This window comes from Triticum urartu, chromosome 5, assembly GCF_003073215.2.
Source record: "Triticum urartu cultivar G1812 chromosome 5, Tu2.1, whole genome shotgun sequence".
NCBI classification, from domain to species: Eukaryota; Viridiplantae; Streptophyta; class Magnoliopsida; order Poales; family Poaceae; genus Triticum; species Triticum urartu.
In genome coordinates this window covers 496,391,947-496,404,516 of record NC_053026.1, presented here as the reverse complement: position 1 = coordinate 496,404,516, position 12,570 = coordinate 496,391,947, and the positions used below count along the sequence as shown (strand labels likewise).

At 49.2% G+C, this 12,570-nt stretch overlaps 1 protein-coding gene across 1 annotated transcript; it reads right to left on the bottom strand.

Moving 5' to 3' along the window:
- Positions 1 to 6,758: 6,758 nt before the first annotated feature.
- Positions 6,759 to 7,283, bottom strand: LOC125507222 (RING-H2 finger protein ATL74-like). Its single transcript, XM_048671873.1, has one exon. The coding sequence runs from the start codon at positions 7,281 to 7,283 to the stop codon at positions 6,759 to 6,761; it is 525 nt and encodes a 174-aa protein (XP_048527830.1).
- Between the last annotated feature and the right edge of the window lie 5,287 nt (positions 7,284 to 12,570).

Below are 12,570 nucleotides of genomic sequence, written 5' to 3'. Positions count from 1 at the left end.
AAACCCGGGGGTTGTCAAAGGTTTCTCTCAAATCATCTATCAATGTTTCTTCCTTCCTGGACTTTATCACAATATCATCCACATATGCATGAACATTGCGCCCAATCTACTTATGAAGGCAATTCTGAACATAGCGCTGATAAGTTGCCTGGGCGCTCTTGAGTCCAAAGGGCATGGAGACATAGCAGAAGGCTCCAAAGGGAGTTATGGAAGCTGTCTTCTCCTGGTCCTTAACCGCCATTTTGATCTGATGATAACCAGAATAAGCATCCAGAAAACACAAACGGTCACAACCTGCCGTAGAATCAATTATCTGATCAATTCGAGGGAGAGGAAAGGGGTTTACAGGGCAAGCCTTGTTTAAATTCATGTAATCCACGCACATATGCCAAGTGTCGTTTTTCTTAAGAACCAGCACCGGATTAGCCAACCACTCTGGATGAAAGACCACCACGATAAACCCTGCGGCCAACAACCGAGCTACCTCTTCACCGATAGCCTTACGCCTTTCTTCATTGAAGCGGCGGAGAAACTGCCGGACCGGTTTAAACTTAGGGTCAATGTTAAGTGTGTGCTCAACGAGTTCCCTCGGTACACCTAGCATGTCAGAAGGTTTCCATGCAAAGATGTCCCGGTTCTCACGGATGAACTCGATGAGCGCGCTTTCCTGTTTGGGATCCAGGTTAGGGCTGATGCTGAATTGCTTGGATGAGTCGCCAAGAACAATATCAATCATCTTAGTGTCTGTAGCCGATTTGAACTTCAACGCCGGATCGTGTTCCGTAGTCGGCTTTTTCAAAGAGGTCATATCTGTCGGATCAACTTGCTCCTTATAGAATTTCAACTCCTCCGTGGCACAAACCGACTCAGCATAAGCCGCATCACCTTGTAAACCCGGGGGTTGTCAAAGGTTTCTCTCAAATCATCTATCAATGGTTCTTCCTTCCTGGACTTTATCACAATATCATCCACATATGCATGAACATTGCGCCCAATCTGCTTATGAAGGCAATTCTGAACACAGCGCTGATAAGTTGCCTGGGCGCTCTTGAGTCCAAAGGGCATGGAGACATAGCAGAAGGCTCCAAAGGGAGTTATGAAAGCTGTCTTCTCCTGGTCCTTAACCACCATTTTGATCTGATGATAACCAGAATAAGCATCCAGAAAACACAAACGGTCACAAACTGCCGTAGAATCAATTATCTGATCAATGTGAGGGAGAGCAAAGGGGTCTACAGGGCAAGCCTTGTTTAAATCCGTGCAATCCACGCACATACGCCAAGTGCCGTTTTTCTTAAGAACCAGCACCGGATTAGCCAACCACTCTGGATGAAAGACCTCCACGATAAACCCTGTGGCCAACAACCGAGCTACCTCTTCACCGATAGCATTACGCCTTTCTTCATTGAAGCGGCGGAGAAACTGCCGGACCAGTTCAAACTTAGGATCAATGTTAAGTGTGTGCTCAACGAGTTCCCTCAGTACACCTGGCATGTCAGAAGGTTTCCATGCAAAGATGTCCCGGTTCTCACGGATGAACTCGATGAGCGCGCTTTCCTATTTGGGATCCAGGTTAGCGCTGATGCTGAATTGCTTGGATGAGTCGCCAGGAACAATATCAATCATCTTAGTGTCTGTAGCCGATTTGAACTTCAACGCCGGATTTTGTTCCGTAGTCGGCTTTTTCAAAGAGGTCATATCTGCCGGATCAACTTGCTCCTTATAGAATTTCAACTCCTCCGTGGCACAAACCGACTCAGCATAAGCCGCATCACCTTCCTCACACACCAAAGCGATCTTTCTGCTTCCATGTACTGTGATAGTCCCCTTATGACCTGGCATTTTAAGCTGTAGATAAACATAACACGGCCTCGCCATGAACTTAGCATAAGCCGGCCGCCCAAAGAGGGCGTGATACAGGCTTTTGATTTTTACCACCTCAAAAGTCAATGTTGACCTCGAATCATAGTCGTCTCCAAAAGCCACCTCTAAGGCTATCTTGCCCACTGGATATGCAGATTTACCAGGCACCACACCATGAAAAACGGTATTTGACGGTTTAAGATTCTTATCTGTCAACCCCATACGGCAGAATGTATCATAATATAGGATATTGACACTACTTCCCCCATCCATGAGCACTTTGGTGAACTTGTACCCCCCAACTTGAGGGGCCACCACCAGGGCCAAGTGACCCGGATTGTCAACCCAGGGTGGATGATCCTCTCTACTCCGCAAAATGGGTTGCTCAGACCAGCGCAAATACTGAGGCACTGCCGGTTCAACAGAGTTTACGGCCCTCTTGTGAAGCTTCTGATCACGCTTACACAAACTAGTAGTGAAAACATGATATTGCCCGCTGTTTAACTGCTTGGGATTGCTCTGGTAACCCGACTGCTGCTGCTGCTGGTGGTTCCCCTGATGGTTGTAACCTCCCTGGTTGCCTTGGTGCCCTTGATTGATGTGTTCGGTTTGGTTGCCTTGAAACCCTAAACCGGAACCGCCACCTCCGTAACCCGGCCCGTGGAAACCACCTCCTGAACCGCTGGGCGGGCCATTATCATACTGGAACATATTGGAGTTCTTGAAATCCCGCATGATATAACCGTCCTTCCAAAGATGCGACGCTGGCTTCTCCTTTGATCCATGCTTTGGACAGGGTTGATTTAACAGGCGCTCCAAATTGGGGCCTGAACCTCCGCCCCTCTGGGGCTGCTTGCCCTTACGGCGCTGGCCATTCTCCTGAGCATTGGTGTTAGCAACAAAGTCCAAGCTGCTGTGGCCTTGCGCTTACCACTATTCCCATGGCCTGCCGGATTATGCTGCTGACCCTTGGCGTTGTCGTTCTTCTTCCCTTTCCCCGGTTTGTCCTCCTCTGAGTCCGGGTCCTTGGTATTATCTGAATCGGCGTATTTAACCAAAGCGGCCATGAGCGTTGACATATCATTGCAGTGACGTTTGAGCATTCCCTAACTTCTGTTTGAGCGGCAGAAAACGACAATTGCCCTCCAACGTTAGTACTGCGGTATCTGCATTGATACGATCCGATGAATGTAAAATCGCTGAGACCCGCTTGACCCAATGGGTCGTGGACTCCCCCTTCCTCTTGGACACAAGCAGCCAGATCCACGATTGACATGGGCTGCTTACAAGTATCTTTGAAGTTCTAGATAAACCGGTGCTTTAACTCAGCCCATGATCCGACGGAGTTAGTTGGTAAGCTCTTCAACCAAGTACGGGTTGTTCCTTCCAACATCATGGTGAAGTATTTAGCGTATACTGCCTCATCCACATCTAACATCTCCATTGCCATCTCATAGCTTTCAACCCATGCCTGGATCTACTGGAGCGGTAGGGAGAACCGGAGTATGTTGATGCGCTCCATGTTGAGCCGCTAGCTCGGCCTCCCGATGCGCGCGGCCGTGATCCACAACATCTTGTGCATTAGTTCCTCCCCCTGCCGGGTTGTGTCCTCGCGGTGAATTACGGCGGCGTGCACTACTTGACACGGCCGGTTCATCCTCAACATGTCTGCTATAGCTCCTGCTCGGACGGGGAGTGGAATGAATCCTCTTGCGACTGTGTGAATATGCCTGCTGCTAATTTAGCACCGTTTGAAGGAGATCTCTGGCTCGACGTGCCTCAATCGCGACTGGCGATCCACCGTCGGGTTGGGAGAGGCTGCCAGGCGTGAAGCGGCGGCCACAATTTGTCCAACGGGTTGGAATAATGCCCTGAACCGGCGCTCCTGTTCCTGGTGCCTCCGCCCGGTTCAGTACTGGCTGGTGACTAGCCCCTGCTCCTGGTGTGTTGAAGAGATTTCGCGGCTCAGAAACCGACGGGAGATGCGATCGGTACCTTCTTCTCAGGACTTCTTCGGAAGCGTTCTGATCCAGCCTAATCCGGTAGGCCTGTGCTTCCAATTCAGCCCGTTCTGTAGCCATCCTAGCATTCTCCGCTGCTAGGTCCGCTTTAGCTTGGGCTATCTGATCCTTTACCTTTGTAATCTCCGCGTTGTGCTGATACCTGGCTGCTGCATCCACCTCTACAGCCATTAACGTTGCCAAAGCGTCGAACAGGTCAGATAGGACCTGAGCCGGAGGCGGCGCAGAGCCTCCTGCCCCCGCCGGTGTGGCTGTTGTTGAACCGGAGAGCATTGCTGCAGCAGTTGATGAGTGAGGCGCCGATTGTGTACTGGCCATGAAGATAGCGGCCCGGTTTGGCAGATCAGGGGGGTCCGGAATACTGTCGCCCTCGGATCCCCCACCGATCCGGCCATCTTGTACCTGATAGAGCGATTCGGTCTCTCCAGAAGATTCGTCGTCGGAACAGACAACGGTTTCTCCATCGGATGTCGGTCCGTCCTCATATTCTGCTCCATGGATAGCACCTACGAAGACGTGCTTCGCCGCAGGCTGAACCGGCGAAGAACTTGTACGCTGAGCCGTTTCAATGATGTCGGTGCAGGTGTCCGGCTCAGGGGCCGGTTCGCCAATCTTGCCGATGAAGACGTGAATTCCACCAAAGGGGACCCGGTACCCATATTCAATTGAATCGGCCTCGGGACCCCATCCTGCGTTGTCGATGTAGAGCTTTCCGCGATGACTCTTCGTCATCCGGCCCACAGCGTATCCCTTGAGTCCATCAAAGCCGCCCTTCAAGAACTCGAAACCATCGTGTGATAGCCCACGGTGGGCGCCAACTGTCGTGGGTTTGTCACGGCAGATGTCCTTGTGAAAGGACTTAGTCGTGGAGCCATCGCAACGGGTTAGCTTAAAGGGGTTAAACCGGACAAGGGGACACGGGGAGTTTTATACTAGTTCGGCCCCTTCGATGAAGGTAAAAGCCTATGTCTAGTTGTGATTGGTATTGCTTGGGTTTCGAAAGCCAGGGAGCGAATCCGCTTTGTCTGGATCTCGAGTTGCTGTCTGTCCCTTCAACCGCTGTCGGGTCGTCCCCTTATATACGTGGGTGGCGCCCGTTGGTTTAAAGAGTCCCGAAGCCGGATCATAAACGTGTCCGGTTCGGTCTTCCCACTTCCTATCTTACAAGGCAAGTTACATGATTAAGTCAGTTTACATCTACATGCTTTAATTCACTTCTGGGCCTTGGGCCTTCGTAAAGTGCCATCATCTTCACGTCTTCATGGGCTTCTAATCTTCATGAAGTTAATCCGGCTACTCCTGGCCGGTTTACGCCCAGTAGTAATATCCCCAACAGAAACCAAATAGATCTCAAAAGGATCCATGGGTAAATCTAGTCATAAAGTGAAAATTCATCAAATCCCAACAAACACACCAACATACTACATGAGATGGATCACAATCATTTAGGGTAGCTCATGTGATCTTTGTATTAAAAAGCAAGAGAGAGAATACCATCTAGTTGCTGCTATAGACCCATAGTCTATGGGAAACTACTCAAGGGTGATCGTGGTGGCCTTCAAGTTGATGGAGATGGCCACTGTGAAGAATTCCCGCTCCAGTAGAGCTCTAGAAAAGGGCTCCAGATTGGATGGTCACGAAACAGAGGTGTGCGGCGGCGAAAAAATCAGGGTTGAAAAATCCTCAGAAGTTTCATGTGTATACAGAGGCACAAAGACTGAGAGGCGGTAAATCGGAGCACCAAGGGGCCCACATGGCCCACCACATGCCCATAGCTGCACGAAGGGGACGTGTGGGGCCTATGGGTGGCCCCTCTGCCTATGCCGGTTGTCACCAGAAGCTTATGGATGTAAAACTTTCACTGATTTTTTTCCAGGTTTTCTTGAGCCAGATGAAATTGATTTTCCTTAAAACCCCCAAAAATACAGAAAACAGTAACTCACACTAGACAATGAATTAATAGTTCAGTTCAAAATAATAATATAAATTGATGCCAAAACTATGTCAAAATGATATAAACATGACATGAAACAATAAAAAGTTACAGATACATTTGAGACATATCAGACGCGGAATCAAAACTCGATGCCCCGGCGTGGAATCCTCAAAGTTGGGAACATGCTCCTCCGTACTCTCTGTTTCTTCAACAACCACCATCATTATTATCATTTCAACCCTCTCATCATCATCATCAGATGGAGACAAAACCCATGAAACATAAAAATATATGCATTGTGGCATTTAACCGAGCACTTGTAGTGTGCGGTGTCTGGCATGAACAGTGTCGGTAGGGGCGGAGGGCGGATCCGACGATGACGGATGGTCGAGACAGAGCGGAGGTCCAGTTAGTTTTGTTTACATCGCCCAATCGGAAAAAGAGGAACGGCACGTGATGAAAATGCTGGGGAACTTATAACATACAAAGTGGTTTTTTTTAACTTACTCAAGGTGGATGTCAGTAAAACTGAACAGTCAGTCGCCACCCTCAAAAAGTAAGAAAAAACAGTCAGTCGCTCTCTACCGTCGACGTCAGGGGCCACCCCACTAGTCCGAGCGAGGATGCCTGAATCGGCCACCCGGTGATGATGACGTTGCTTGCCGTTAGCACATTCACCATGGGCGTGGCTATTGTACGTGTCGTCTCCCGGCACCAGGAAACCGGCCGACGCACCCGGCGCGTCGACGGCGGCGGAACATAGGATATGCGAGCAAACTAATTCAGCAAAACGTTTTACTCATTGTCGAATATTTACATGAGCAATTGGGCATTGCGCCTACAATCTGAGCAATCGTTGTCGGAAACTTCCACAAGAGCCCGCGAATGCAGGGGTGTGCTGTACCGGCAGCAATCGCATGCTTCGCCGCGAGATGGACTCACACGACGACGACGGTGACGATCGTGTTCGTCTCCGCCGCCTTCGCGGGCGCGCCTTTGATGACCGGCTGCCGGCACGTGGGGCAGGAGCCGTGGGACACCAGCCAGGCGTCGACGCAGCGGACGTGGAAGCCGTGCCCGCAGAGCGGTAGCACGCGCACCTTCTCGCCGTCCACGAACTCCCTCAAGTATATCGCGCACACGTCGTCGATGTCCTCCCCGCAGCCGTACACCTCCATGGGGAGGCCCCTGAGGAAGCGCCTCTTGATGCCGCTGCCGCTGCAGGCCACCCGCGCCGACGCCCGGCCCTCGCCGGCAGCGGCCGCGGCCCCGCGCCACACGCGCCGGAGCGCGCCCCGCACCATTAAGTTGAGTCCGATGACGAGGAGCAGCGCGAAGAATAGCGCGGCCAGCATGATCACCACTTTGGTCTCGAAAGCCGAGGCTGCCCCCGCCCCCGCGGGCGCCGCCGCGTCTCCGTAGACAACGCTCGACGCCGGCGCTTCCGAATCAGGATGACCCATGGCTGATGAAGTTATGCAATCTGAGAGATGCCCACCGAGAAGGATCGAGCAGAGTTCAGCTGGCCTCTGTTTCAAGCTATTTGAACTGGATTTTGATGCCTGTGCTAGCCGCTATCCATGTCTGTCTGTCATTCTCTCCGTTCGTGGGGTATATATAGGGCTGCAACTGCGCGAGTGTTATTTGTTGGATGACAAGGCATATGGTAAAGTTCAGGAATTCTATCTACTCCTGTAGTGAAAGCTCACGTCTACGACTGTCAAGTGGCACGACCGTGGCTCTAGTGCTGTAGTACGTGGTGCCCGTCCCCACTCCCGTGTCAAAAGCCTATGGTAAGACTAACCGGGGAATAACTTTGACTAGTAACATGCATACAACTAGTTTACGTTACTATCTCTACAGTGAAGAGTAACATATGGTGATGTCATGCAACATTTTATTTATTAATTTATAGATTCATCTTGTCTTGGTATTCATGATATTATTCATACTATAAGTAACAACGAACTTTCGCAATGCTGCACAGTTAGGGAGAACACTTTCTTGAAATTTTAATGAGGGATCATCTCATTTATGCTACCGTCGTTCTAAGCAAATAAGATATAAACATGACAAACATCACATGCAAATCATAAAGTGACATGATATGGCCAATATCATCTCGCGCCTTTGATCTCCATCTTCGAGGCGCGGCATGAACACCATCGTCACCGACATGACACCATGATCTCCATCATCATGATCTTCATCATCGTGTCTTCATGAAGTTGCCTAGCCAACTATTACTTCCACTACTATGGCTAACGGTTAGCAATAAAGTAAAGTAATTACATTGTGTTTTCATTGACACGCATGTCATAAATAAATTAAGACAACTTCTATGGCTCCTGCCGGTTGTCATACTCATCGACATGCAAGTCGTGATTCCTATTACAAGAACATGATCAATATCATACATCACATATATCATTCATCACATCCTTTTGGCCATATCACATCACATAGCAAACCCTGCAAATACAAGTTAGACGTCCTCTAATTGTTGTTGCATGTTTTACGTGGCTGCTATGGGTTTCTAGCAAGAACGTTTCTTACCTACGCAAAACCACAACAGTGATATACCAATTGCTATTTACCCTTCATAAGGACCCTTTTCATCGAATCCGATCCGACTAAAGTGGGAGAGACAGACACTCGCCAGCCACCTTATGCATCAAGTGCATGTCAGTCGGTTGAACCAGTCTCACGTAAACGTATGTGTAAGGTCGGTCCGGGCCGCTTCATCACACAATGCCGTCAGATCAAGATAAGACTAGTAACGGTAAGCAAATTGAACAAATCATCGCCCACAACTGCTTTGTGTTCTACTCGTGCATAGAATCTATGCATAGACCTAGCTCATGATGCCACTGTTGGGGAACGTAGCAATAATTCAAAATTTTCCTACGTGTCACCAAGATCAATCTAGGAGATACTAGCAACAAGAGAGATGGAGTGCATCTTCGTACCCTTGAAGATCGCTAAGCGGAAGCGTTACAAGAACGCGGTTGGTGGAGTCGTACACGCAGCGATTCAGATCACGGTCGATTCCGATCTAAGCGCCAAACAACGGCGCCTCCCCGTTCAACACACGTGCAGCCAGGTGACGTATCTTCTCGATCCAGCAAGGGGAGAGGAGAAGTTAAGGGAGAACTCCGACAGCACGACGGCGTGGTGGTGATGGAGCTCGTGGTTCTCCGGCAAGGCTTCGCCAAGCGCTACGGAGGAGGAGGAGGTGTAGGAGAGGGGGAGGGGCTGCGCCAGGGGAAGGGTGCGGCAGCCCTCTCTCTCCCTCACTATATACAGGGGAAGGGGGTGGAGAAGGCGCCCTAGGGTTCCCTAGGGAAGGGGCGGCAGCCATAGGGGAAAGCCTAGATGGGTTTGGGCGCCCCGACCCCTAGGAAACTTGCCCCCCAAGCCGGGAGGGGTGGCTGCCCTAGGGGAGGCGCCCCCATCTCTCCAGGTTACGTGAGATGGGGTGGGAGGGGCGCTCAGCCCCTTAGTGGGCTGATGTGCCCCCTCCCCTTGGCCCATAAGGCCCCCCAACGCTTGTCGGGGCCTCCGAAACCCCTTTCGGACACACCGGTCTCACCCGGTACCCCCGGAACAATTCCAGACTCCAATACCCTTCGTCCAATATATCGATCTTCACCTCTGGACCATTCCGGAACTCCTCGTCACGTCCGGGATCTCATCCGGAACTCCGAACAACCTTCGGTAACCACATACTATTTCCCATAACAACTCTAGCGTCACCGAACCTTAAGTGTGTAGACCCTACGGGTTCGGGAACCATGCAGACATGACCGAGACATCTCTCCAGCCAATAACCAATAGCGGGATCTGGATACCCATATTGGCTCCCACATGTTCCACAATGATCTCATCGGATGAACCACGATGCCGGGGATTCAATCAATCCCTTATACAATTCCCTTTGTCTATCGGTATGTTACTTGCCCGAGATTCGATCATCGGTATCCCAATACCTCATTCAATCTCGTTACTGGCAAATCTCTTTACTCGTTCCGTAACGCATGATCTCGTAGCTAACTCCTTAATCACATTGAGCTCATTATGATGATGCATTACCGAGTGGGCCCAGAGATACCTCTCCGTCATACGGAGTGACAAATCCCAGTCTTGATTCATGCCAACCCAACAAACACTTTCGGATATACCTGTAGTGCACCTTTATAGCCACCCAGTTACGTTGTGACGTTTGGTACACCCAAAGCATTCCTATGGTATCCGGGAGTTGCACAATCTCATGGTCTAAGGAAATGCTACTTGACATTAGAAAAGCTTTAGCAAACGAACTACACGATCTTGTGCTACGCTTAAGATTGCGCCTTGTCCATCACATCATTCTCCTAATGATGTGATCCCATTATCAATGACATCCAATGTCCATGGTCAGGAAACCACGACCATCTATTGATCAATGAGCTAGTCAACTAGAGGCTTACTAGGGACATATTACGATCTATGTATTCACACATGTATTACGATTTCCGGTTAATACAATTATAGCATGAACAATAGACAATTATCATGAACAAGGAAATATAATAATAACTATTTTATTATTGCCTCTAGGGCATATTTCCAACAGTAATAAGCGTGACGACATGAAGTAGATGGTATATTGTCTTCACCCTCGGTTCAAAAGACAACTACGCCACCAACTTTTTATCCCTAGTGACAACAACACAATACAAGACTTTTTCACTTCCTATTATCCCTCTTGAATATCAAATCCCATACTTGGCCAAAAGAAGAGAATAGATCAAAGAGCATATATGAATAAGAATTATATCCATCAAAGAAACTGTCGTGGGTTTGTCACGGCAGATGTCCTTGTGAAAGGACCTAGTCGTGGAGCCATCACAAAGGGGTTAAACCGGACAAGGGGACACGCGGAGTTTTATACTAGTTCGGCCCCTTCGATGAAGGTAAAAGCCTACGTCTAGTTGTGATTGGTATTGCTTGGGTTTCGAAGGCCAGGGAGCGAATCCGCTTTGTCTGGCTCTCGAGTTGTTGTCTGTCCCTTCAACCGCTGCCGGGTCGTCCCCTTATATACATGGGTGGCGCCCGTCGGTTTAAAGAGTCCCGAAGCCGGATCATAAACGTGTCCGGTTCGGTCTTCCCACTTCCTATCTTACAAGGCAAGTTACATGATTAAGTCGGTTTACATCTACATGCTTTAATTCACTTCTCGGCCTTGGGCCTTCGTAAAGCGCCATCATCTTCACGTCTTCATGGGCTTCTAATCTTCATGAAGTTAATCCGGCTACTCCTGGCCGGTTTACGCCAGTAGTAATATCCCCAACAGAAACCAAATAGATCTCAAAAGGATCCATGGGTAAATCTAGTCATAAAGTGAAAATTCATCAAATCCCAACAAACACACCAACATACTACATGAGATGGATAACAATCATTTAGGGTAGCTCTTGTGATCTTTGTATTAAAAAGCAAGAGAGAGAATACCATCTAGTTGTTGCTATAGACCCATAGTCTATGGGAAACTACTCAAGGGTGATCCTGGTGGCCTTCAAGTTGATGGAGATGGCCACTGTGAAGAATTCCCGCTCCAGTAGAGCTCTAGAAAAGGGCTCCAGATTGGATGGTCACGAAACAGAGGTGTGCGGCGGCGAAAAAATCAGGGTTGAAAAATCCTCAGAAGTTTCATGTGTATACAGAGGCACAAAGACTGAGAGGCGGTAAATCGGAGCACCAAGGGGCCCACATGGCCCACCACGTGCCCATAGCTGCACGAAGGGGACGCGTGGGGCCTATGGGTGGCCCCTCTGCCTATGTCGGTTGTCACCAGAAGCTTATGGATGTAAAACTTTCACTGATTTTTTTCCAGGTTTTCTTGAGCCAGATGAAATTGATTTTCCTTAAGAACCCCAAAAATACAGAAAACAGTAACTCACACTGGACAATGAATTAATAGTTTAGTTCAAAATAATAATATAAATTGATGCCAAAACTATGTCAAAATGATATAAACATGACATGAAACAATAAAAAATTACAGATACATTTGAGACATATCAGACGCGGAATTAAAACTCGATGCCCCGGCGTGGAATCCTCAAAGTTGGGAACATGCTCCTCCGTACTCTCTGTTTCTTCAACAACCACCATCATTATTATCATTTCAACCCTCTCATCATCATCATCGGATGGAGACAAAACCCATGAAACATAAAAATATATGCATTGTGGCATTTAACCGAGCACTTGTCGCGTGCGGTGTCTGGCATGAACAGTGTCGGTAGGGGCAGAGGGCGGATCCGACGATAACGGATGGCCGAGACAGAGCGGAGGTCCTGTTAGTTTTGTTTACATCGCCCAATCGGCAAAAGGGGAACGGCACGTGATGAAAATGCTGGGGAACTTATAACATACAAAGTGGCTTTTTTTTGAACTTACTCAAAGTGGATGTTAGTAAAACTGAAGAGTCAGTCGCCACCCTCAAAAAGAAAGGAAAAAACAGTCAGTCGCTCTCTACCGTCGACGTCAGGGGCCACCCCACTAGTCCGAGCGAGGATGCCTGAATCGGCCACCCGGTGATGACGACGTTGCTTGCTGTTAGCACATTCACCACGGGAGTGGCTATTGTACGTGTCGTCTCCCGGCACCAGGCAACCGGCCGACGCACCCGGCGCGCCGACGGCGGCGGAACATAGGATATGCGAGCAAACTAATTCAGCAAAACTTTTTACTCATTGTCGAATA